This window comes from Taudactylus pleione, unplaced genomic scaffold (assembly GCF_031769625.1).
Source record: "Taudactylus pleione unplaced genomic scaffold, aTauple2 ptg000015l, whole genome shotgun sequence".
Lineage (NCBI taxonomy): Eukaryota > Metazoa > Chordata > Amphibia > Anura > Myobatrachidae > Taudactylus > Taudactylus pleione.
This window is the reverse complement of record NW_028284417.1, coordinates 35,419,964-35,445,850: the sequence shown is the minus strand read 5'-3', so window position 1 is coordinate 35,445,850 and position 25,887 is coordinate 35,419,964. Positions and strand designations below refer to the sequence as shown.

The 25,887-nt window shown below is 42.7% G+C and overlaps 1 protein-coding gene across 1 annotated transcript in view; it reads left to right on the top strand.

The window, feature by feature from the left end:
• CCNC (cyclin C) overlaps positions 1-25,887 on the top strand; it is a 54,464-nt gene that overhangs the window by 27,947 nt on the left and 630 nt on the right. Inside the window, exons 8-11 of the mRNA XM_088472303.1 lie at positions 2,328-2,419; positions 4,795-4,862; positions 11,788-11,867; positions 21,589-21,707. Coding sequence (XP_088328429.1) covers positions 2,328-2,419; positions 4,795-4,862; positions 11,788-11,867; positions 21,589-21,707 — 359 coding nt within the window. The remainder of the gene's footprint in view (positions 1-2,327; positions 2,420-4,794; positions 4,863-11,787; positions 11,868-21,588; positions 21,708-25,887) is intronic.

Below are 25,887 nucleotides of genomic sequence, written 5' to 3'. Positions count from 1 at the left end.
TGCATGCCAGGAAAAGATAACATTGCAGATTTTCTCCCTAGCATGGAACTTCAAACTGGGATACGTGTTCCCACAATTTCCTATTATTGCTCATACACTAAAAAAGATCAGGAAAGAGCAAGTGGACGTTATAATAGTCCTTCTTTACTGGCCAAGGGAATATGGTTCCCAACGTTGGTGAGAATGGCGGTAAAGGATCCGTGGATTTTACAGATCACACTAGGACTGTTACATCAGGGTCTGTTGTTCCATCCAAATCTGCAAAATCTTTGACTGTGTGGAAGTTGAACATGAATTACAAAGGCAGAAAGGGTTCTGAACAAGTGATTCAACTTCTTATACAAGTAAAAAAAAAAAAAGTCTCTATTTCATGGGCTGACTCTAGAGTTGTTGTTATGAAGGCTGAAACATCCCGAGTGCTATGGTTCTGCATGACTGGTTAAAAAAAAAGATCTTGCTGCGTTTTAAGGCAGTGGTTCCCAAACTTTCTCAGTTCGAGGCATCCTTAGGGCGGTATTCAATTGTTTTCACGGTCCGGATCTCTCGTCTAATGTGACGGGAGATTGCGGGCCGCTATTCAATTGTCCCTGCTTTTCGCACTGATCGCACCCAAAGTGGTCGTGTTTAGCCACATAAATCGGCTTCCCCCGACCAAAGTGCGGGGCGCCATCGCGAAAAATGCAGTTTAGGTGCCCAAACAGGTCACTTTTCGCCCATTTCAGTTCACATCCCCCCTGGGGCTGCGAGCTGAAATGGAGCGCTGGCAGCTGATCGCCCTGACAGGAGCAAAAATTGAACAGCTCCGTTGGGCACAAAGGGGGCTGGAAACAATTGAATTCCTCCCTTAGGGTGTCTCATTTTTTTCAAGGCACCCATAAGCCAAAATAATTACTGAGCAGTGCCATTTTTCTTACGTATTACATTATTTTGACCCAATTACTTATTTAAAAAAGAGCGGAAAATGGCGCAATTCTCCCATTGCCCCCTCCGTCTCTTTTCATTTGCTCCTCTACATGTCCCTCCGTACTTACCTCTAATTGTCATAGTCAGTGCCGTCATGGCGGCAACCACTCCGCTCTATTAAACTCCGCCAACCCCACTCCCACCTGTACAAAAAAACACATTTACACACACACAAAATACACTGGCCGTGGCAGCCCAGTGACAGTGCTGTGGCACCCCAGGGAGCTGCGGCGCACAGTTTGGGACCCACTGCTTTAATGTACAGATATCAGCATTAAGTGTTCTGCTGTACTGAAGGTTATCTGAAGAGAATCTTGTCCAAATGATCTGCCAAGCAATGAAGAGAGTACGGCCTCAAGTCAGGTTGGTCCTAGCCCCTGCCCCTTGGGATCTGAATCTGATATTTAACACATTATTGCCTCCTTTTGAGCCATTACAAGATATTCCTGTAAACTACTAACTGGGTAAGTATTTTTTTTTTTTTTTCTAACTGCTATTACTTTGGCTAGGAAAGTTAGTGAATTACAGGCGTTATGGGCAGAAGAGCCCTATCTGAATATCTTGACAGATAAATCCAACTTTCCTGCTGAAAGTAGTGTCTGTATTTCATTTGAACCAGGAAATTGTTACCTTTTTCCTGCAACAAAGCATTTGTTTGTGCTGCATACTGGTGCAAGGAAAGGTGGGGCACCCACGAAGCAGACTATCGCAAGATTGATCAAACAACTAATTACGTTCATGGGAGAATTGGAAGGCACACTCGACAAGCGCAGTGGCGACTTCATGGGCTAAGAAGGCTCAAGTATATGTGAAGGACATCTGTGCAGCGGCTACCTGGTCATCTGTTCATACTTTCTTGAGGCATTATGCTGTGGATGTTTGTCGCCCACTTTGGAAGTAATGTCCTAAAGGGGCAGTGGCTTGCATAAATAATAGTCCTTAAGTATGAACATTGTTTTTCTTTGACTATCTGTTACCCCTCCCTGTATTATGTTTTGGTATATCCCAGAGTAATGGCTGCCATGAAGTAGGAAAAAGAAAACTGCAAATTATAACTTACCGATAATTTTGTTTCTTCAAGATACTTCATGGTAGCCTATAATATACCCTCCCTAAATTGTGGTTTTTCCCAGGAACCGAATGTGAGGAGACACTCAATAGACTAGGGAGGAAGAGTAGTGGTGAGCCTATATACCCTAAGTGGGCGGTCCCTAGGGGTAAAAACTTCTGGTCTAGAACTAGGGGGATGGGATGTAATCTCAGAGTAGTGGCTGCCATGAAGTATCTTGAAGAAACAAAAATTATCGGTAAGCATACTTCACTGTTTTCATGCAATATTTTTTTTTCCCTCAATTTGTTTGCAGGATTGTTGTTTGATAGTTTATCATCCCTATAGACCCTTACTACAATATGTACAAGATATGGGCCAAGAAGACATGCTGCTTCCACTAGCATGGTAATGTGTGCTAACATTTGTGCAACATTGTAGAAAATGTAAAACTAAAATACATGTTAAAATATTAACTAATACTTAAAGGTATATACAGATGTGTCTCTTGGCGCTTCTGGTCCTGTTAGTCTTTGCTAGCACCGGGCATCTTTTTTTGCCAAAAATGCACTTAAGTAGCAATGTGTAGCGACTAGGATGCACCAACGTGCAACTTAGATGTATTTTTGTCAAAAAAAAGATGCCCGACACTAGCAGAGTTGCACGGGACCTGGTGGGTCACTCATGCCAGGCATATTGCGCTGCATGGCGTATTGAGGCTAGATGAAAAAGGACACATCTGTACTCATCAGCAGTTGATTATATACCCAATCAACACTTAACAGGCTATAGTGCTTGTGTGCCCCATATTTTTACAAATCTATATGTATACCCTCCACCTGGAAAAAAAAGTGAGCACTAGAGAACGATAGTAGGTCCTAAATTACAGATTAATTAGCAGCACTTGGACACATGATGATAACTTTTTGGTTTTAGAGTTGACAGGACCTGTAAAGAAGTCTCCACCAGCTGATTACAGAAATATTCTTGTTGTGTCCTGAAACCACAAACAAACGTCAACACTGTATTCAAATACGTTAATAATCTAAACACACTGCCAACAGGTTTCTGAAAGTTGAGTCCTCTGAATCTATCCAAGTAAGAATAAATAAGAGGGATAATCTGGAAACCACTTTAGCAGCGTGTGGCTAGGGTCTTTGTGAATGTTTCTCTAGCCTGGCACCTGCTTCTGAGCTCTTGTCAGCTCTTCTTTCCCCTAAATTTGCACCAGGGATACTTTTTCTTGTAGATCGAATAGAGGAGGTTACACTTACTTGAGTAACCTGAGTGGGCTTACTGCACTACTAAAGATTCACTCTCTCCATCAGAAACTGCTTCTTACTGACTTCTCCCACTTCACCATGGTAGGGTAACTCACTGCCACCACCAGGCTCCTACACCAGTATCTGGAACAGCTTCCTTTTGAGTATGTGTGGACGTCTGCTAATTCCCACTGGCTCCTCACTATGGACCAATCTGCACTGGGTAGCTGACAGGGGGCTTGAGCTTGAAGACACTGGGCTCAACCCAGAACTTCCAGAGAAAGTAGTATCTTTTGGCGCTACTCTGGTATTCACAGAATACAAACAGATGCAGAATACAAGCAGATGCAGGCGTCTTGAAGCAAGTGGTGTTTATTGCTCAAGACGGGGGTACTCCACAGGATACAAGATGGTTACAGAAGTTCTTTCCTGTCAGAGGATCTCCATACAAAGAGCCATATCATCCCTTTTAAATAGCAGGACAGAATGTCAGGTTGTAATCCTGCCCATATACCTCGAAGACTAGTAATCAAATCAGGAAACTATCCCAAACTATAAAAAAACAACTTAATTTCACAGGACCTGGTCAATTGCATTCCTCCTTTGATCTATTAACTAAATAATTTTGACTTATACACAATCTAATTTAACGAATAACAGTCTTTCCTTAACAAATTATTAGAAAACTCCATAATACAGGAGTAACTCCTGGAGTGCATTAAATCTACACATAGGTTTGGTCTGTTAACTGTAAACCTTTTTGCTAGGGCCCGGCCAGGATAATTACAATATCACTTTTTATGTCGCAAAACAAGGATTGCCAAAAATGGCAATTCCTTATAAAACACCTTAGAAATAAATTTCTATAAGTGCACAGTCTATACATTTTAAACATGCGTTTTTACAATTCTAAAACTGCATACAGCTTATTAAATATAATGTTAAAATACATACAAACATTTTACTTTGCAATCTGCTGGGCTTTGCTAACACAGCTCTAGAGTCCTGCCTGTAGAGCTGCACATTAACTTAAATGCAACAGTTTATATTTTAAAACAAACATACAATCTCTTACCTTTTAAATGCACTGCTCCCAGCTCCGGAACGTGCCTTTGCCGTGTTCCAGCACCATACAGAGGATAGCCTTATCTCGCAACATTGGAGTGAATCTCCTTTACCACAGCTAATACAGTAACATTCCCCCAACACAGCACACCATGGGTTAAATCAACTAGGGGTATATTTACTAAAGTGAGTTTCTAACTATTATCTTCTCGAAGGAGCTAGTTAAGTATAATCTGGTTGCTATGGGCAACCTCTCCACTTCTAAAAACTCTCACTTTAGTAAATATACCCCCTAGTGTTGCAACTGCTGGACTTAGATGCAGAAATTGCAAAACATTATAGAAATATACATTTTAGTGCCAGTACAAGGTGTTGATGTTTTACACTGCCCATGGTTGTGTTGTGTTTTTTTTTGGATCAGTGTGACTGATCTTGGTTTTCTTTGTATCTCCACAGGAGGATAGTAAACGATACATATCGCACAGATCTTTGTCTACTCTACCCTCCTTTCATGATTGCTCTTGGTAAGTGGAAAGATCACTGATTTAGTTGTAATAGATGGTGTTTTATCTCTAAATACAGATGATTCCTTACATGCTACAAAAGTACATAAAACAATTACAAAAATGGAATGAAATATTAATAACATGAATATAGCTACATCAATTACTATGCTCAGTGGCCAATTTATAATGTGGCAGCAACGCAATGCATATAAACATGGTCTGGTGTTTCAGTTGTTCAGACAAAACATCAGAATGGGGGAGAAATGTTATTTAAGGGTGGTACGAGTATCTTGGAAACCGCTAATCTCCTGGTATTTTCATGCAAATCAATGTGTGCAAAATAGTGGGCAGCAATTCTGTGGGCGAAAATGCTTTATTAATGAGAATCCATAGGAGAGTGGCTGTGCTGATTCAAATAATACTTTACACCTGTGGTATGCAGAAAAAGCATCTCTGAATGCACAGCATGTCAAAGCTTGAAGTGGATGGACTACAGCAGGACATGACCACACCTGGTTCCACAACTCGCCCCTGGCTCCATAGACTTCAATGGTTGGAATAACCCGCCCATTCCCACCATTGAAGTCTACGGAGAAGTGTGACTGGTGCGGAGGACAGCCACGGGCTATTGGCCTGGGGTCTGCTCGGAGGGGGAAGTACGCACCTCCCGACATAGTGGGCAGACACTGCACGAGTTGAATGATTTGTTGTTCAGATCCGTCGGAATCGGCCAAATCTTTTAAAATATTGCTAAGTGTGTACCCAGCTTTACAGTAGCATAAAACTCTCATGGACTCACATTTCAGATAAACTCGCACGTTCCCAGTCGCAAGCTATTACATTGTTAAACATTTGGTTATTGATATCTGGTGTCTTGTCTGAGCATGTGCAATTACCCTCCCCAAGGTTTCTGTGTTCTCTGGTGATTCAATCACCCTGGTTATCATAACTGAATTATTAGCCTCTTGGTAAAGTCTTCTGCAGTGGTCTAGGTTATAAGAATATTTGTTTCTGTACAGCCTGCTTAGTAAAAAAAAAAAAATAAAAAAGGTTATTCTAAGAAAAATGTTGTTAAAATTTGAATTATATTTTTGAAGCTATTGCATGGTAACTTTCCTTTATTATAATTGTAGCTTTTCTTCTTTGTAAAAATGTCATGTTGTGATTCAATGTTGATGTCATGGGGTACCCTGCTTTAAAAAACAAACAAAAAAAAACAGTATTTTAGACCATCGAATACACTAAAGATTAGATGTATGGAGTAAAAAAATAAATAAATGCATGCACATTGGAATACATTGTCCTGCTAATAGTCATTGTTTTAGGGGAGCCATAGTAATCTACTTGAATGGAGAGTTTAGCCCTATCTCTACCATACAATCTACCTCAATCTTGACCCATATTCTCTTTTCCTCTCGCAGTGTAAATCCCCTGCCCCAACCCCCATCTAACTCCAGTTCAGAAGAACAGTGACTCCCATAGCTAAAAGCTTGCTACCTGTGATGTACGTTAATGTTTGGTAGTATTAAGTGACTAAAGCATACAGCCATGGCCAAAAGTTTTGAGAATGGCACAAGTATTGGTTTTCACAAAGTTTGCTGCTTCAGTTTTTTTAGAGCTTTTTGTCAGATGTTACTATGGTATACTGAAGTAAAATTACAAGCATTTCATAGGTGTCAAAGGCTTTTATTGACCATTATATTAAGTTTATGCAAAGAGTCAATATTTCCATTTTGACCCTTCGTTTTCAAGACCTCTGCAATTCGCCCTAGCATGCTGTCAATCTGACTGATGGCCGCCCATTCTTGCCTAATCAATGCTTGGAGTTTGTCAGATTTTGTGGGTTTTTGTTTGTCCACCCACCTCTTGAGGATTGACCACAAGTTCTCAATGGGATTAAGGTCTGGGGAGTTTCCTGGCCATGGACCCAACATTTTGATGTTTTGTTCCCCGAGCCACTTGGTTATCACTTTTGCCTTATGGCAAGGTCCTCCATCATACTGGAATAGGCATTGTTCGTCACCAAACTGTTCTTGGATGGTTGGGAGAAGTTGCTCTTGGAGGATGTTTTGGTACCATTATTTATTCATGGCTGTGTTCTTAGGCAAAATTGTGCATGAGCCCACTCCTTGGCTGAGAAGCAACCCCAATACATGAATGGTCTCAGGATGCTTTACTGTTGGCATGACACAGGACTGATGGTGTAGCGCTCACCTGTCATTCTCCAGACAAGCTTTTTTCCAGATGCCACAAACAATCTGAAAGGGATTTATCAGAGAAAATAACTTTACCCCAGTCCTTAGCAGTCCAATCCCTGTACCTTTTGCAGAATATCAGTCTGTCCCTGATGTTTGGCTTCTTTGCCCTTCTTGACACCAGGCCATCCTCAAAAAGTCTTTGCCTTGTTGTGCGTGAAGATGCACTCACACCTGCCTGCTGCCATTCCTGAGCAAGCCCTGCACTGGTGGTGCCCGGATCCTGCAGCTGAATCAACTTTAGGAGACTGTCCTGGCGCTTTCTGGACTTTCTTGGGCGCCCTAAAGCCTTCTTCACAACTATTGAATCTCTCCCTTGAAGTTCTTGATGATCCGATAAATGGTTGATTTAGGCGTAATCTTGCTAGCAGCAATATCCTTGCCTGTGAAGCCCTTTTTGTGCAAAGCAATGACTGCACGCGTTTCCTTGCAGGTAACCATGGTTAACAGAGGAAGAACAATGATTTCTAGCTCCACCCTCCTTTTAAAGCTTCTAGTCTGTTATTCTAACTCAATCAGCATGACAGAGTGATCTCCAGCCTTGTCCTCGTCAACACTCTCACCTGTATTAATGAGAGAATCACTGACATGTTGTCAGCTGGTCCTTTTGTGGCAGGGCTGAAATGCAGTGGAAATGTTGTTTTTGGGATTAAGTTCATTGTCATGGCAAAGAGGGACTTTGCAATTAATTGCAATTCATCTGATCACTCCATGACATTCTAGAGTATATGCAAATTGCCATCATAAAAACTGAAGCAGCAGACTTTGTGAAAACCAATACTTGTGCCATTCTCAAAACTTTTTTGGCCAGAGCTGTACACAACATTGTTACAGTAAGAGCAAGAATATATCCAGTGAGACCTGTTAGTAGCTACAGTGTAACCAACACTTATGCTAGGCATACACTGTCAGATAAAAATATCTGTCAGAAAGACAGACCAATTTTCTGACATGCTAAAAGCTTCAGATATCTTGGCCATACACTAACAGATATTTTATCACAGCCCACAGATTTTTTTTTTCCATAAAATATGCCAGGCTCTGTCATAATATTGCTCCCTCACAGGGGAGGAAAAAAACATTTGCATATAAGGCTGGACTGCTCCCTAAACTGCAGTCTGACAGGCTGCTGACATTTGGAGGTGGGGAAAGTGCAATGCTGGGCTGCATTCCCAAAAGAGGAGGCATGTTGTCCCCGTTTTTTGGAGTACCAATGCCAGGATCTGCGGTTTTGATGCAGATTTACTTTCCCTGGAACCCTGCACAGCCTGAGAAACCTGAGGGTTACTCAGATGGATTCAGTATGATTTACCGCCGGCCGCATGGACAAACAAAAACCCACAAATCCCGACAGCGATATCTCGGCAGCAGTGAAAATCCTCATCGTCGAAAGGTAAGTATTGACTAACCTATTCTACCCCCTAACCCTCCCTTAGGGGTGCCTAACCTCCACCCCCAAGTGCCTAAACCTAACCCTCCCTTCCCCGGTGCCTAAACCCAAGTTCCCCGGGGTGTGCCTAACCCTCCCTTCCCCTAGCCTAAACCTACTTCCGGGGGGGGGGGTGCCTAACCCTAAGTCCCCCCGGGAACCCTAAACCTAACCCTCCCCACCGCGCGGCTGTCCGTGCCCGGCTTACCTTCGATCGGTAAGCCGTGTGTCAGGCTCCCGGCGTAGGGAAAATGACAGGCATTGGGATTTCGACGCCTGTCATTTCACCCTTGACTGGATTAGACAGTCGGGAAGCCGACGGTCGGGATTCCGTCCATCGGCTTCCCGACTGCTTCCCACTCAGATGACCAATGTTCACACAAGTGATCCAATGCTGTGTCTTTGTATGCAGCAGAGTATCACAGAGGCATGTCAGAGGCATCTATTTACACAAGATGCTTCCTGCACATTAGCATATTTTAGCACTGTAGCTACTATGCTATTGCGTCCATTTCTGAATCAGGCCCTTATTTATGTGAACGATTAACAAGGGCCTATTTATCATTAAATATTTGAGGCCTATTCCCTGAAAATAACAGTATTTGTGGGTATCCCCAGAAAACTAAGTATAACCCAAATGTTAGAAGGCTCTATAGCAGATATCTGCTACGGACCCTCCAGTTATGTCAGCAGCTAAAGCCTCCCTAAGTTTCTATGAGGGCTGCAAATGCAGTCAGATTTTCCAAACTGCGGAATGCAAAGCATTCCAGAGTGTGGCCACCTGCAGCTTACACCAATGAAGGTGGCGTTGTGTTACTGTAGCCTATGGGCTACACAAATGTTCCAACGGAGCCCTACCCTCTATTGGCCATTCGCATGTGTGGGGATAGTAGACTGCGCATGCGTCACTCCAAGCTCATTGCGGGGAATTGCTCCTTTCGGAGCTCCTGTCCTTGTAAATGCCATTGCATTTGGGTGATATTGTCACATACAGCAATGCGATTTTGGGTGCAAATATTATACCCAGAACACATTGTGATTATTGTTAAATGATCCCTTAAAGGACTAATTTTTGCACTGAGGGCCTTATTCGGCACTGCTGAACGCAGATTCCCGAAGGTCGTGAATCTGCGCAGGCGCCGGTTAGGCAGAACAGCAACAGACTGTTGGTGATTGACGGTTTGCTGCTGTTTTTGGGCGGGTTGGGGGTGGTGACGGCCTCAATTTCCCAAAACAGAGGTGTCATTGCTGTTGTGGGGGCAGGGAAGAGGCCAGGATCTACGTCTGCTGACAGAGATTTCCCGGCCTTTTTGTTGCATCTATGGCGGCCGGCTTGCGTCACACAGCTGGCCGATGGAATCGCTGATCTGATGCTGCCTGCGTGCAGCTTGCAATTTTGTTCTAAGCTGAATCAGGCCCATTATTAGTTAAAAAGTAAGGTAAAGCATATTTGTAAAATCATTACATTTGACACATTATTAAGAAATAAGGTAATAACCCACATTATTTGTTACAGCACTAAACTATGCATACTATTACTTAAGAAATCCATTAATAAACCACATTATTAACTGATTTCTAACAAATAATATGGTTTATTAATGGATTTCTTAAGTAATAGTATGCATAGTTTAGTGCTGTAACAAATAATGTGGTTTATTACCTTATTTCTGAAGTAATGATGTGCCAAACTTAGTGATTTTATAAATAATGTAATTAGGTGTTTTTATTAAATTCTATTCCAAGCGCTGATTATATGTACAGAACAGCGCTGTTTAAAAGAAGCATGTTTCCCTGCCTAGGCTGCAGCTAACCTACCACGTGGGTGGAGCCACTGAGTCGTCAGCTCAGACTGGCTCGTCCGCAGTTCCGTGGCTCAGAACAGGAAGGTAAGTGAAGTTAGGCACACCTACATAGCAGGGAAATGTTGGTCGTAAGGGCAGTGTCTGCATACATTGCCCAATGCAGCCGACTTTTAAATACAAAATATCGTATCTGCTGGACGATCTGGCATGACCGACCGATCGATATTTTACACACACAATACCGTTATCGGGGCGATCCGCTGATATTGGGCAGATCGCCCCGATAATTGTATAGTATATTCCCAGCATAACATGCAGTATTTTCCTGCCTGAAACAAGTAGTGCTAAGTTGAGCTGAGTTACTGGTACAGCATGTATGAGTTATTCAGTAACTTAATGTTCACATTGCCTGCTATGTGTAATGAAATATAGCATGTAAGAACCAGATCACCAGGGCCTAAAACAGGGGTAATAAAAGCACCGTTATGTCACTAGTCTGATAGTGTTTCTTGTGATCTCCTATACACTTGAAAGAAAAAATTGCACTGAAAGCTAGTTCATATGTTTTTTATTTTGTGATTTATGTGACTATTTGCAGTTCAACTTATCCACTTAAGCCAAATTAACATGTAAATCTTTTATGCCTCAAAAAAAAAAATCCTGCCGCAAATCGTTAACGAGATTGACTGATCTTCCTGCATGTTCAAAAGATCTGAAGATGCGACCAACGACCCGTGGGAACACGTGATACAGTGTACACACTGGACGATTTGAATAATTTGTTGTTCCAATGCGCCAGAATTTTCCAAATCGTTCAAGATATCGCCTAGCGTGTACCCAGCTTAAGACTCCAGGGGGTATATTTACTAAAATGTTAGAAGTGGGGAAGTTGCCCATAGCAATCAGTCACATTCTACTTAACATTTATCTAGCTGCACCACCTTCTAGAAGATAATAGCTAGAATCTGATTAGTTGCTATGGGCAACATCTCTGCTTCTAAAAAAAACAAAAAACAAAACACACTTTAGTATATATACCCCCAGGTCCTGATAATTAAACCAAGTGCTATTCAATCCATAATCTTGATTGTAAATGCTATACTAACATTTTCTTTGTGAGGATGGCTAGAGGTTGTTCTCATTTGTCTGTAGACTATATTTAATATTTCTTCACTATGCCAAAAGATATAGCCATTTCCAATTATTAATACATGAAGATAGGAATATGGTTTTGTATATGCAGATGTTACTGTACATCTTTTTACTAGGAAGGACCGTAATATTTTTACTGTTTTAGATCTGAATTTTAAATAATTTAGTTGTCCCCTAGCACAGCCTACTGTGAGAAAGAAGGGGAATAAAAGCATTTTTTTCTTTTTTTTTTAAATAAAGGTCGTTTAAAGAATTGTTTCTAATATTGCATATGTGGTACTTGTATGTCTGTTTTCTTTCAGCCTGCCTTCATGTGGCTTGTGTTGTTCAGCAGAAGGATGCGCGACAGTGGTTTGCTGAACTTTCTGTAGATATGGAAAAGGTATGATTTTATCATTTCAATACTTTGAAAATATTTTCATGACATTCTTCATATGAAGATTATGGGGTCTATTTACTAAGCAGTGTTAGGAGACAAAGTGAAATGAGATAAGGTGCCAGCCAATCAGCTCCCAACTGTCTTCTCACAGGCTATGTTTGAAAAATGATAGTTGGGAGCTGATTGGCTGGCACCTTATCACTTTTCACTCTGTCTCCTAACACTGCTTAGTAAATAGACCCCATAACTTTTGTATATACATCTGATTTTAGTTTCCTGTTGCTTTTCAGTAATCAACTATTTACCTACTGCTACAGGTTGTAGTTGCCATCCCAGCAAACGGGATGCCGGCACTCAGAATACTGGTGTCGGAATCCCGGTGCCAGAATCCCGACGGCAAGTATTAGGATTAGGGGGAGGCTTAGGGTTAGGCACTAGGGGGAGGGTTAGGCTGCTGGGTGGGGTGGGAGGTTAGGGTTAGGCTGCAGGAAAGGTGGGTTAGGGTTAGTATACTTTCCTTCCACCGTCGGGATTCTGACCACCTGCATCTCGACCGCCAGGATCTTGTACCCAACCCACTTGCTACTATTACAGCACAGACGGTGTAATGGTTAGCGTTACTGCCTCACAGCAATGAGGTCATGGGTTCAATTCCCACCATGGCCCTAACTGTGTGGAGTTTGTATATTCTCCCTGTGCTTGCGTGGGTTTCCTCCGGGTACTCCGGTTTCCTCCCACACTCCAAAAATATACTGGTAGGTTAATTGGCTACCCTCAAAATTGACCACAAGTGTGTATGTGTGTGAGCATGTGTTAGGGAATATAGATTGTAAGCTCCACTGGGGCAGGGACGGATGTGAATGGGCAAATATTCTCTCTGTAAAGCGCTGCGGAATATGTGTGCGCTATATAAATAACTGGTAATAAATAAAATAAAATAAATATATGCACTTGTATCCTCAAGTTTAGACTTCTGCAATACACTGTATTTGAGTCGCTCAGAAATATAATTGCACCGCTTGTGCTGGTACAACTAATCAGACCGCTTCTTGCCACATAACCACCACCCGCCAATCCTTTCATTGGTTGCTTGTTTAAAGCCCTTCATAACCAGGGTCCTAGGTACTTGAAACTCCTGAATCCTACTCCCACTTGTTTACTTCGATATGCAGACTGTTAGTAACACATACAATCTCCCACACTTCATTTGGGGCTCAAGCTTTCAGCTTTGTAGCTCAGATTCTCTGGAACTCTGTGCCTCTAGAAATATTCAAAAAAATTTTCAAACTCGCCTGTTAACTGAAGCATATTTATTAATGCCCTTTTTTTTTTTTTTTTTTAAGACTCTTTTCTGTAGTTTAATACTTTATAAGTTTGTGTTTTTAATCTACAAATGTAAAACACTGAACGGTAAATTTACTAAGCGGAAGGTTTGAAATTCCAGTGGTTTTGTGGTTATTTACCGGTGAGATAGCATTCTACATATTTACTAAGCTCAACACAGAACATGGGAAGTGCAGCGCTCTGACCACTTAGCATGGCACCTTTCATTTCAAGAGTGACCTCTCGGTTGCGCCTGGGCTCCCGAGTTGAGCAGTTGCATTTTTTTGCCAAGACCATGGATCCTTTAGCCCGAAGACCCTGATTTATTTTATTTCTAGGTAATAAGGTCCCTGATAGTTATCTGTCTGTTCGGGCTAATCTCTAGAACCACTGAATGGATTTAAAAGCAGTTTTGACTATTCTATAGAGCAGGCCTGGCCAACCTGTGGCTCTCCAGCTGTTGTGAAACTACAAGTCCCAGCATGCCTTACAACAGTTTTAGCATTCCCTAATAGCAAAACTGTAGCAGGGCATGCTTGGACTTGTAGTTTCACAACAGCTGGAGAGCGACAGGTTGGCTAGGCCTGCTATAGAGCATATGTCGAGCAAGGTTAAGCTGTATAAAACATTAATGTATGACAAAAGGGAGCCGGGCAGTGATTATTTTAGTGATGCAAGTTCATGTAAAAACAGACGTCTGATCACTTTCTTGGATTACGCAGCCTAAACCGTTAAAGAAATCTTACAACGATGGACTTTTTCTTTTTTTTACTGTTCCTATTTCATTTATGTGAAAAACTATTCTTTAATTTCAAACAAGTCCATTACCCATTAAGAGTTTGCTTTGGCATGACAATAAAAGCACAGGGACAGACACTTACTGTAGGTCAACTCCAGTGATGTTAAGTAGAGACTTATTTATTTTTTTCATGGACAACTTTTCGTGGCCCTTTTGCTTGTCACGTCAACACTAAATTTTTTCATGTTGACGTCAGGAGGAAAAACTACTAATGTCGCCTAAAAGGCAAACTTATGAGACCACGGTTAAAAAGACTATCTCCGTAAATTAAAAATTGCTCCTGTGCGAAGTTGGGACAAGTCACTAGTTTATTTAATGAAATAGTCCAATATTCTGTGTGTGTGTCCTGTCTTTATTTTAATATATATATTTTTTGTTACAGGTGCCAGTGGGCCCCTAATGGTGGTACTCAAAGTGCCATCGTGCCCTGGCAGGCTTGCTGGGACAAGTAGTCTACCTGTAAAGAATAATAATAATAATACCTCCCACAGGTGTGGTGTAGAGCCCTAGGACTGGTTGTCCATTTTGGGGGGGGGGGGGCTGGGCTGAGCAGTATAGTACTGGCTGACATCATGGCTGGGGGAACCCACGTTGCGGGTCTCCTTGCTATAGTGTCACCAGCCCTGGCTCCTTCATCATAGTGCTGGTTAATGAAAAATAGGAGAGGAACCCAATGCCGTTTTTGTTAACATATTTCTTCTTCAGGGTCCATAGGGATCCACAGAGAACCATGGGGAATATTATGGTTGGAGACCAGGCACCAAACAGTTAAAGCTTCAGCTCCCAGGATGCCTTGGGGTCCTCCTCCATATATACCCCTCCACTAGCCACAGGACTTCAGTTGTTCATTTGGTGCGGCAGGATCAAGATACACCTTTGTAACAGGGAACTGCTCTGGCAGTATTAGCATCTGAATTAAGACTCATATACTGTGACTCCACCTACCTCCGCCGGGCCACAACGCCAGTACCTGGGCTGGTGATTTCGGCGGGTCTCGGCTAAGCTTGCTAGCCGCAATGCTGCATCCTGGACTGCAACCAGACGCACAGAGATGTTAGGTAAGGCGATTCCTCGCTTACGGCGAATCACGCGCAGCAGTCCTTGCTTCTAGAAGCCGCTGCTGTCAGGGCCCGGGATTGGCAGTGTCCTCACTACTACACCACCTGGGCCTTATTGTCTGATGCTGGGGATCTGCAGCAGATGCTTCTGTCACGAGGCCTGCGTACCCGGCTGGTTAACGCAGCTTAAGGGAGGTAGGCATTCACCCGGCAGCTCCTCCCCGATCCAGACGCAGTCCCTACGAAGGGTTTCGTACGTCTGGATTGCTCCGCCTACCTTCCACATGTTTATGAGATGCTCACGGTCCATGCTCAGTTCGCCCTGTAGCTGTTGGTCTTGGGAAGGTTTGGGTCAGTCTCCCTGTATCTCTCCCTTGGTTAAGGTTTATAATGCTCTATAATCCAACCATTCCTTTGTGTTTTGTGTAGTTGATTTAGAGTCCATTGTAATTTTAATACATATGCATTGTATGTGACTATTTGCTAGCTGATGTATTGACACTGGCTGTCACATAACATTGCAAGTATTGTCTTTACTGAACATGTCAAAAGATAAAGGGATACAGAAGGGGGAGCCCTCTGTGCTGGTTTCATGTAAAGCATGTATGATGTCCCTTCAGGACATTAAGGATGGTTTGTGTGTTGTCTGTCATAAAGAGCCACCTAACCAGTCCAGTGTACATGTGCCTGGACAAGAGCCTTCTTGGGTAGCCTCTTTTTCCCAAGTAATAAAGCAGTTTTTGGATTCTATGGCTGCTCCCACTATGCTTCCTTGGATGGGGTGTCCACAACATGCTATGTTTGCACCTCCTATGCATTTTTCTGGAAGGATGTTGATGGGCATGCTAGTCAGAATATGCCACCATCTAATGCTGATAGCAGACCGGTAGTTACTAAGGCACCTAAGTGCAAGTTAGCTTTTTATCAGTCTGCTCAACATATGAATTCAGACGTATCATCAGAAGATTCGGATAATGCACTTAGTTCCTCTCCAGGATCTAGCCTGGGGGAGGAGGACCATCCGTCTACAGTGGATGTCCCTTCTTAGTGAAGGTGGTTAAATCAATCCTAGACATTCAGGATGATGAACCAGCTCACAGTAAGAAGGCTCCAGTGTTTAATCACCACTGGAAGCTGGTCAAAACTGAGTTCCCTGTATCTGAACAGCTCACTGAGCTAATGGATGAGGTATGAGGTAACCCTGACAAATGTTTTTATGTGAATAAAAGAATAACATCATTGTATCCTTTCCCAGCTTCAGTATGTACTAAGCGGAAGGTACCTCCTTCTGTGGATGCTCATATGACGCATTTGATCAGAAATGCTACATTGCCTATTTCGTCGGCATCTTCCCTGAAGGATTCCACGGATAAAAAGATTGAAGCATGTCTTAAGACTATATTTTCATCATCTGGAGCTGTTATTCGTCCAGCTATGGCTGGAGCCTGGGTAGCCAAAGCTGTTGAAGAATGGATGGGAGCATTGGAAAATTCTCTACCAAATGCTACCTGAAAGCAAATGCTGTGTATATCCCATATACGGGAAGTGGCTTCCTATCTAGGAGGAGCTGCAATGCTGGAATTTTATCTTCTAAAGCATCAGCAGCTTAAATAGTGGCACGCAGGGCCCTTTGGTTAAGATCTTGGAAAGCTGGGATCGAAGAAGGCGTTGGAAGTTTTACCTTTCTATGGAAAAGTACTTTTTGGAGCTGAGTTGGATAAAATAGTAGCTACTGTGGAAGCTTCAAAGTCAGCAGGTCTGCCATGTACGGCGACTGTAAAGTCTTGGCAGGTTTCTTTTCGGTCCTTCAGTACTCGGGGACGAGCAAGGGAACAGCCTACCTCTTAGACATTTAGTTTTCACAAAATATTAGGCGACAAACAAAGAGGTCTGGCCCGGGAAGATATCCAGCTTCTAAACCGGACCACAAACCCTCTGCCTGATGGGGCGGGCCTCCTCCTGGGGGTTCCCAGGGTGGGAGGCCGACTTCTTCAGTTTGCGGATTGTTGGCGTCAAACAATAGATGCCTGGGTCTGAGAAGTGGTCTCTCAGGGGTATGCCTTCACTTTCAAGAGGCATCCTCCCCAGAAGTTTTTTTTGCACAGATCCTCCAGCAGATGCGGTAAAGGCTTTGGCCCTTCAGAAAGCCATTCACTCCCTGCTGCATGCAGGGATAATAGTCCCGGTTCCTGTATCTCAATAGGGTTATTATTCCAATCTATTTCTGGTTCAGAAACCGAATGGGGCTTATCGTCCCATACTGAATCTAAAAACCCTCAACACGTTTATCCATGTGCCCAAGTTTTCATATGGAAACTCTCCGATAAATTATTTTGGCAATGGAGCCGGGGGATTGCATGGTTTCGCTGGACATTCAGGATGCATATCTGCATGTTCCTATTATACCATCCTACCAGCAATTTTTACGGTTAGCTGTCATTCAGCAACATTACCAATTTCAGGCTCTACCCTTTGGCCTGTCTACGGCTCCCCGGGTATTTACCAAAATAATGGCAGTCATGAAGCCCTATCTCAGGCGTCAGGGATTCAGAATTCTGCCATATATGGACGACCTGATAATAGCACAGACTCCTGTTGTTTTACAAAACCATCTTCATCTGACTATAGCCTGCTTACAAAAGCACGACTGGATCATAAGTTGGAAGAAATCATCACTTTCTCCAACACAGCAGATGGTACATCTGGGAGCTCTTCTGTATTCTCTGGCACAGACTGTGTTTCTGCCAGAGGACAGAATACGCAAGCAAAGGGTATCCATTCTGTTAGCGATGCAGGTCCTGGGATCAATAGTATCCACCTTTGACATGGTGGTATATGCCCAGTTCCATGCCAGGCCTCTGCAAAGATTGATTCTCTCCATGTGGAACAGACAGTATCATCGAATAAAGTCCCAGGGGATCCTTCTTACTCCAGAGGTTCGTCACTCCCTCCTGTGGTGGCTGAGAATTAATCATCTGAACAAAACTTCCATTCTGGATTCCAAATTTGGGTTCTTCTCACCACAGATGCCAGTCTTCGTGGATGGGGAGCAGTGACAGGTCATCACACCTTTAAGGGAAGATGGACAAATCAGGAAAGTCATCTGCCAATAAACATTCTGGAACTGCGAGCAGTGTTCAAAGCACTTGTCATGGCCCAGGACATGCTGCAGGGCAAGGCGGTCAAGATCCAGTCTGACAATGCAACAACATTGGCCTACCTCAATCATCAGGGAGGCACAAGAAGTTAGGCAGCCATGAAAGAAGTGACAAGGGTTCTGATTTGGGCAGAACGCCATCTTCTGGCCAATATTTATACCGGGAGTACATAATTGGGAAGCAGACTTCCTAAGTCGCCAGGACATACACGCCGGAGAGTGGTCTCTCCATCTCGGAGTGTTTCAGCTCCTGGTAAATAAATGGTGTCTACCAGAGAGAGGTCTCATGGCATCACATCACAACCTCAAGGTCCCCACGTGCGGGTCCAGAGACCCATCAGCAGCTTTTGTGGATGCACTGTCAGTAAAATGGGACTTCAAGCTGGCGTATCTCTTTTCTCCGATCTCCCTCCTCCCAAGAATTCACAGGAAATTCTAGTAGGAAGGCGGAACAGTAATACTGGTGGCTCTGGCTTGGCCCAGGCATCCTTGTTTCACCGACCTACAGAATCTGTCAATTGACAGTCCATAGCCTCTTTCTCGATGGCAGGATCTGTTAACGTAGGGCCCCTGCTGGCAGCCGGACTTGCCTCATCTGGCTTTGACGTCCTGGCTCTTGAATCTTCCATTCTAAAAGTAAAAGGTTTTTCCAATTCTGTAATTCATACGATGCTTAGGGCACGGATACCTGCATCTGCCCGCATCCATTACAGAGTTTGGCATTCTTTTGGTCAATAGTGTTCCCACAAAGTATGATCCTAAGATGTTTAGGATTTCCAGGATACTGGCTTTTCTCCAGGCAAGTTTAGACCGGGGTCTCCGCCTGGCTACTTTAAGAGTGCACTGTCAGTCTGGTTCCAGAGGAAGATTGCCTCATTATCAGATGTTTTTTTTTTTTTTCCAAGGAGTTTTGCGAGTTCAGCCTCCTTTTTGTTCCACCGGTAGCACCATGGGATTTGTCTTTTGGTTCTTAAGGGGCTACAAGTTCCCCCATTTGAACCTCTAGACTCTGTAGATTTGAAGTGGTTGACAGCGAAGCCACTTTTTTTTTTCTGATCGCTATCTCTCCTGATCACAGAGTCTCTGGTTTGGCAGCGCTTTCTTGACTCTCTCCATTTTTTAATTTTCACCAGGATAAAGCTGTTCTTCGTACAAGGGAGGGTTACCTTCTTAAGGTAGTGTCCCGTTTTCACGTAAATTAAGAAATTGTAGTTCCAGCTTTTCAGGCTCCAGATGTTTCTGTAGGTGAAGCCTCCCTGGATGTAGTTTGTGCTTTCCGTATCTATGTGGAGCGCACAAACTCTGTAAGAAAATCAGATGCTCTTTATTATATGGTTATTGCAAACGAGGATGGCCATCTAATAAGCAGACTCTGGCGAGATGGCTACGCATGACTATCTATCAGGTGTACACACAGGCTGATCTCCCTGTCCCAAGCACAGTGACAGCACATTCTTCTCGGTCTGTAGGGCCATCATGGGCATTTAGTTGTTGTGCCTCTGTTGAACAATTGTGCAAGGCAGCCACATGGTTTTGTGTCCACACTTTTCTTAGGTTTTATGCCTTTGATACTTTTGCCTCTCATGATGCTTCCTTTGGGCGACAAGTTTCTCTTTTCTGCTTAGGAGCGTCCCCCACACTAGGGGAACTGCTTTAGGACGGAATGGGATTGAAATACCGGTGGTTCAAATTTCGGCAGCCTGAAAAAAGAATGAAGATCCCGACTGGGATAGGGAAGTACCCTAACCGACCAACCCTCCCTTAGTGGTGCCTAACCCTAACCCCCTCTTACCACTCCCTAGCCCTCCCTCTCTTCCTGGGAGGGGGGTGGGGGGTGCCTAGCCCTCCCCTCCCCCCTAGGGGTGCCTAACTCTAATCTATAACCCACCCTCCCCACAAACCTAATCCTAACCCCCCGCGGCTAACGCTAAGGGTGCCCCAAACTTACCTTTGTTCAGGTCGGCGTCGGGATTAACATAGGCCTCTGTATTTCAACGCCTATGTTAAATTCCTTGCCGGGATTTCAATTTTGGGATTGAGAACGGCGACCACCGGTCTCATAACTACATCCCCTTTGGGACATTCCCATGGCATCCCTGTGGATCCCTATGGACCCTGACGTAGAGTTATGGTAGACTTGCCTAGATAACTCCTTTTTCTTCTAGGTCCACAGGGCACCCACCCTGACTCACCTGGCTGCTTTGGGTATTTTTTTCTTTCAGTAACAGATTCCCTCATTAGTGTAAGTTTTCTGGTGTACGATTGCTTTGCCTTCTCTTCTTTTCTTCTCCTGCCTTGAGGCTTGTTAACTAAACTGAAGTCCTATGGCTAGGGGCGGGGTATATATGATGGAGGACCCGAGGCATCCTGGGAGCTGAAGCTTTAACTGTTTGTTGCCTGGTCTCCAACCATAATATCCCCCATGGTATCCCTATGGACCTCGAAGAAAAGGAGTTATCTAGGCAAGTCTACCATAACTCTAAATTTTTCACTACCAGCCTAGGCTGAATAACCCAGGGCTGGTTGAAATTGGAGCAATTCTTAAATTTTGTTATTGTTAAATTGTTAGCAGATTTATTTATTTATTTTTTAACACTATACAAGCGATCTGTGAAGGCTGTGTACCGCGGTGGGTTAGGGCTTTAGAGACCGCCAGGGTTTGACTGTGGGTTCTGTTTGAGGTCAAAACAACCTTAAGTAAATACTGCCTTTTGTGAATAGAATCTGCCGTCAATCTGGCGGGTTTGAAATTACTTCAAACCTGTCACTTAGTATCCCTGAGTCCCATTAGGAGAAAAAAAGCTTTATAAATAAAAATATTTAAATGTAATCTATGTGTTACATCCAGGACTCCTCCAATTACCTTGTCTATCCCAGCTTTGTTGGGATTATCTCCTGTATGAAATCAGAGATTAATGCTGGCCATAAAAGCTACAATTATCGAGGCGATCCGCTCAATGTCTGCGGATCGCCCCGATAATTGTAGCGTGTGTGTGTGGGCAACTGAGGGTTAAATATTTCTCGGTCGGGTATGCCGGATTGTCCAGCATGCCCGTCTGATGCGATAGTTATGAGTTAAACTGTCGGCCGAGTGTATGCCCTGCCGCGGCCGACAGACAGACATTTCCTCCACCGGGGGCGGAGCGCAGATGTCGGGCTAATACACTGTGAGAAATCTCTGACAGGCATTTTATCTGGACGTGTATGCCCAGCTTTAGTAATTCTGGGACTGAAAGCTTTCTATAGTGCTTCTTCCCTGTCCACCAGAGTGATTATTTTAACAATGCCACACTAAGGGTTTGATCTTGTTTATTGAGGGTTCTCCTTCCTTAGCTCTCACTTGTCTATCTTACATTCTTATATTTCGTCATCTGCTTGTATTACCAGATATTAGAAATTATCAGAGTCATCCTGAAGCTTTATGAACAGTGGAAGAACTTTGATGAACGGAAGGAAATGGCTGCCATTCTTGGTAAAATGCCAAAGCCGAAGCCACCGCCTAACAGGTGAAGGAAAAGAGTTTGCATGCATTCACTAAGTGATTATATACAGTGTTTTAAACACTCCTCTCACTCTAGTGTCTGTAACCTCTGTTAGTAAGTGAGAACATTACAGTTAGAGGTACCATGAAATGCAATGACTATTGTTTTCTCTACACCTTTTAAAAAAATTTGTGTAACAATTTCACATCAGAGCAGCAATTAGTGTAAGCTGGACCCCAGTGAAAAGGCTGTCAATTTATTCTTGGTGTCAGAGAAATGTATTCCTGCCCGACTCTTTAAATGGTAGTCAAATTCATTTCATTGGTAAGTCGCCTAAGTAATGCTTACTGATTATACAATTTCTTGTAAGAAAGGCAAACCTAGTTAATCCGCAGAGAATGCCATAGTCTCACTATCTGTAACAGTGAATAATAATCACACTCTTCTAATGGTGAAAACATCTTTCTCACAGTCAGAATGGAGGTCCCCTCATCACCTGCACACTCCTAAACATGATAATTAATTTGTTAAATATATAGTATGCATGAATATATCCAATAAAATATTTATGGTGCTATTTTCCATTGTAAACTTTGCTCATCCCTGATCCCCTTTCATGTTTTGCTATGCCCTTTTTGTAGACCTCTCCCTAATATTGTATCCCATATTCAAAATGTGCTGACAAGTGACTTATACAGTTGTAAAGTATATTTCCATCACGTGCATTTATACTCTTTTATGCATATCAGAATTTTATTATCCTTTGCAGCAGTTGCCTGGGATTCAGTGCTGTCATTCAGTTTACTAGTATTCCTAAATCCTTTTCCATATCAGATTCCACCATTTGTATCAAATTTAAACTGTAAGTAGTATAACTTACCATGATGTAGGTACTTACATTTATATATGATAAACTCCATCTGCCATTGCATTGCTCCAATTTGTTTAAATTATTTTGCAATAAGATCCTACTCTGTGTTTAGAATCCTCTATTGTTTTGTGGCAACTGCAGTTATGCACGGTTTATTTTCTATGACATTTACATTGTCATCAGAACATATTAAAAAGGGCATGGCCCAGTAGTTTTCTTTCTGCTAGCCCACTATAAATTGTAATCTATTCTGAATATGTTCCTTTTGTAACAACCCTGTTTTCTGTCCTAAAAGCAGTTTGTTTTTTTGCTTCTCTTTCTCTTTACATGCGGACACAGTTGTAGAGTAGTGGAGACAAGGAGCCTGGGCACTTTTTGAATAATACCGCTACATCTCAGTCTCCTCAACCAATCAGGTGCCACTGTTGCCGCAGATAGCTGCCTGACTTCTCTGAGACCTAACCTCCATACCAGTTGGAGGATTGATATTTTTTTCTTGCTGCTTTGGCAGATAGTTTTTCCTTTTTTAAGGTTTTTTTTATTCTTATTAGGAGTGGTATGTGTATTGGCCGCCCACACTGTTTGTCTTTGTCACCGGCCACTATTGCCGCAGATTGTATGCAGGCAGGTAAGTATTCTCTGGCGCCAGTGTATTCCAATAATGAGTCTAGACATACACCAAAAGAATTTGGCTTGCTGGATCTTCCACTTTGGGATCCCGACCAATAAAAACATGGAAAATCAACAAAGGAAACCACAATATATTCATCACCCAGTGCATCAGAGTAAAAATGTGACCCCCCCTACGAGACAAAGGAATTAAAGCACTGTTGGAATAGATTGCTGTTTATTATGGTATTGCTCTTGCTTAATACAATAAGTAAGGAGGTGTTTTGGAATGGTCTCATCCAAGGCTCAACTGATAAAAGGATGACACCGCTTTCAATAGTGCATGAATCATATTAAAACTTAATACATTTATTACATATACATAAACTACAGGTGGATACAAGAGGTTAGCCGATGGTAGATGGTTAACACCATATCAGTCCGTGGTGCCTGTCAATGAGGCTGGGCCTTCTATTCCAGGGCCCGTTTCATCATCTCGCCCTGCCCTGATTATCTTTGAAGTGGTGGCTACTGCAGGTTTTCTTTTGGACACAGTCCATGAAGAATGCTTTAATGCCAACTATATTTGATTTTTTTTTTGGGGGGGGGGGGGGGGGGAACTGGTTTTCTACTCACTATGTCTTTGGGGAGGATAGTTTCAAAGATTACAGATCTTTCCTGAAAGCCTTCCCTTTTTAATCTTCCATGAAGACGGACTAGCTTTAAGAACAAAACCATCCTTCAAACTGTAGGTGGTTTCAAGATTCGACATTAATCAAGAAATTGTTGTTCCGGCTCTAGCACAAGAGAATAATGAATTTGGCAACAACTCTTTACACCTTAGATGTAGTCATGGTTTTAAATATTTATTTATCGAGGACTAGGGATATCAGCTGTACAGATGATCTCTTTTTTCTAAGGGCCTGATTCAGCAAGGATCGCTATTTTGCTAATACGCACCCAACACAGTTGCTAATATCAGCGGTGATATGCAAATAATTGCATTCGCATTGCGATCGCAGCCCAACATAAGAATGTTCACTTCCCCTTACTCACACCAGTATACTTTAGCAACATAATCGGTAGCATCGAACCCGTGCGCACAGTTAAGGCAGGGTCAGACCTCACTCAGGAACTGCTAACTTCAGCGCACGCTATGAGGCCTCAGGCTACGTATGGTATTGCAGTGGCTAATTTCTGCACACCCCTGCAACGCAGTGACACGTCTGTGTTCTGCTGACCACCCCCCCCCCCCCCCCCGTTACAACCCACAAACCGCACTTCCGGTCAACCACTCTGCCATGGGTCTGCGTAGCCTCTGCGATCGCAGTCCCGATTGAGATAGCTAGTTCACGCACTGCGATGCATGCACAGAATGCAACAATTGGCCTACTGCCTTCGTATTGGCAACTGCGATCCTTGCTGAATCAGGCCCTAAAAGTCTTTATAGGCTGGCCAGCCTTTAAGTCTCTTTTCTGAATCTATTACTAGTCCGATTTTGTTTATCAGTGAAGCATACCTGGGATCAAGTAGCCCCATACCTTTTTTAAATGTTGAAGTCACTGAGCTGGGTCAGTGGGATCCTCATGGTCAGCAAGGCAAGGGGCCTTAGGTGAGCATCTTTGCAAGGCAGTCACCTGGTCCTCCATTCACACTCTTACAAAGTTTCACTGTTTTGATACTTTTGTGTCCAGGAATGCAAGTTTTGGGTTCTATTTGCAGCTCTGGTAACGTTTCCTCCCATGAGGACCACTTTATATTTATATTTCTAAATTGCATGGGTGACACTGGGGTTTTTCACCTAGTCCTATCATTCTCAATTACCAACCTATTATGTAGAATTGTGTAATGTGCTTTTGAAAAATTTAAATGTCCAACCTGCTGCACTAGCTAGATGTAATTAGCCATTTGTCACCTTCAATTACAATGATTTGGTACAATAGTTACAAAATAATTCATTTTGACATTTTTATTTCTGAGTAGCGTCCATTTCCTTCAAATAATTTACCCACAACTTATACATTTTAGAATTTGTCTTAATTTTTGCCTGCTTTATTTTAAAAAAAAAGTTGGTGCCACATCTTCTATTGGTACTGACCCTTATATGAAGAAGTCCATAAATATAAGATATAATGGTTTATTTATGAAATACTTAGTTCCTGTAGAGTCACATAGTGCTACCATCCATGCAGTTCTTACACCACCTAGTAAATGTGGTTGTCATTTTAGTTTCAATGAGAATCTACTTAGGACACACAATGCAGTCATTCTAGTAAACTACTTTATATCTGGGTAGTTAAACCCCCATAATTAGAACCTCATTTTGCTTTACTACATTCTCCATTTGCATTGATATTTGACTTTCAGACACAAATGAAATTTTCTTAAATTTATCTATAAGGACTCAACAATTTCATTTTCTCAGACTTCTTCCCATTGAGTAGGTCTTATATAAGGGTATATACACCCCTCCCCCACCCCCTTTCTTCCATCATAAACATTTTCTATCCTATTATGTTGCATCTAGCCATGGTTCCATTATGTTCACTATCATAACTTTCCTCTGCCATTATTAATTCAGCATAGTCTCTTATTTGGAAGATTTACAGCATTTTTTTATACATTTAATTATTCTATTAGTTTTAATTCTAAGCATCTACTTATTTTGGTTTGTTCTAACCCTGTTTCCTGGATTCATTATCTTGTCAATTGTTCCATGTTTTA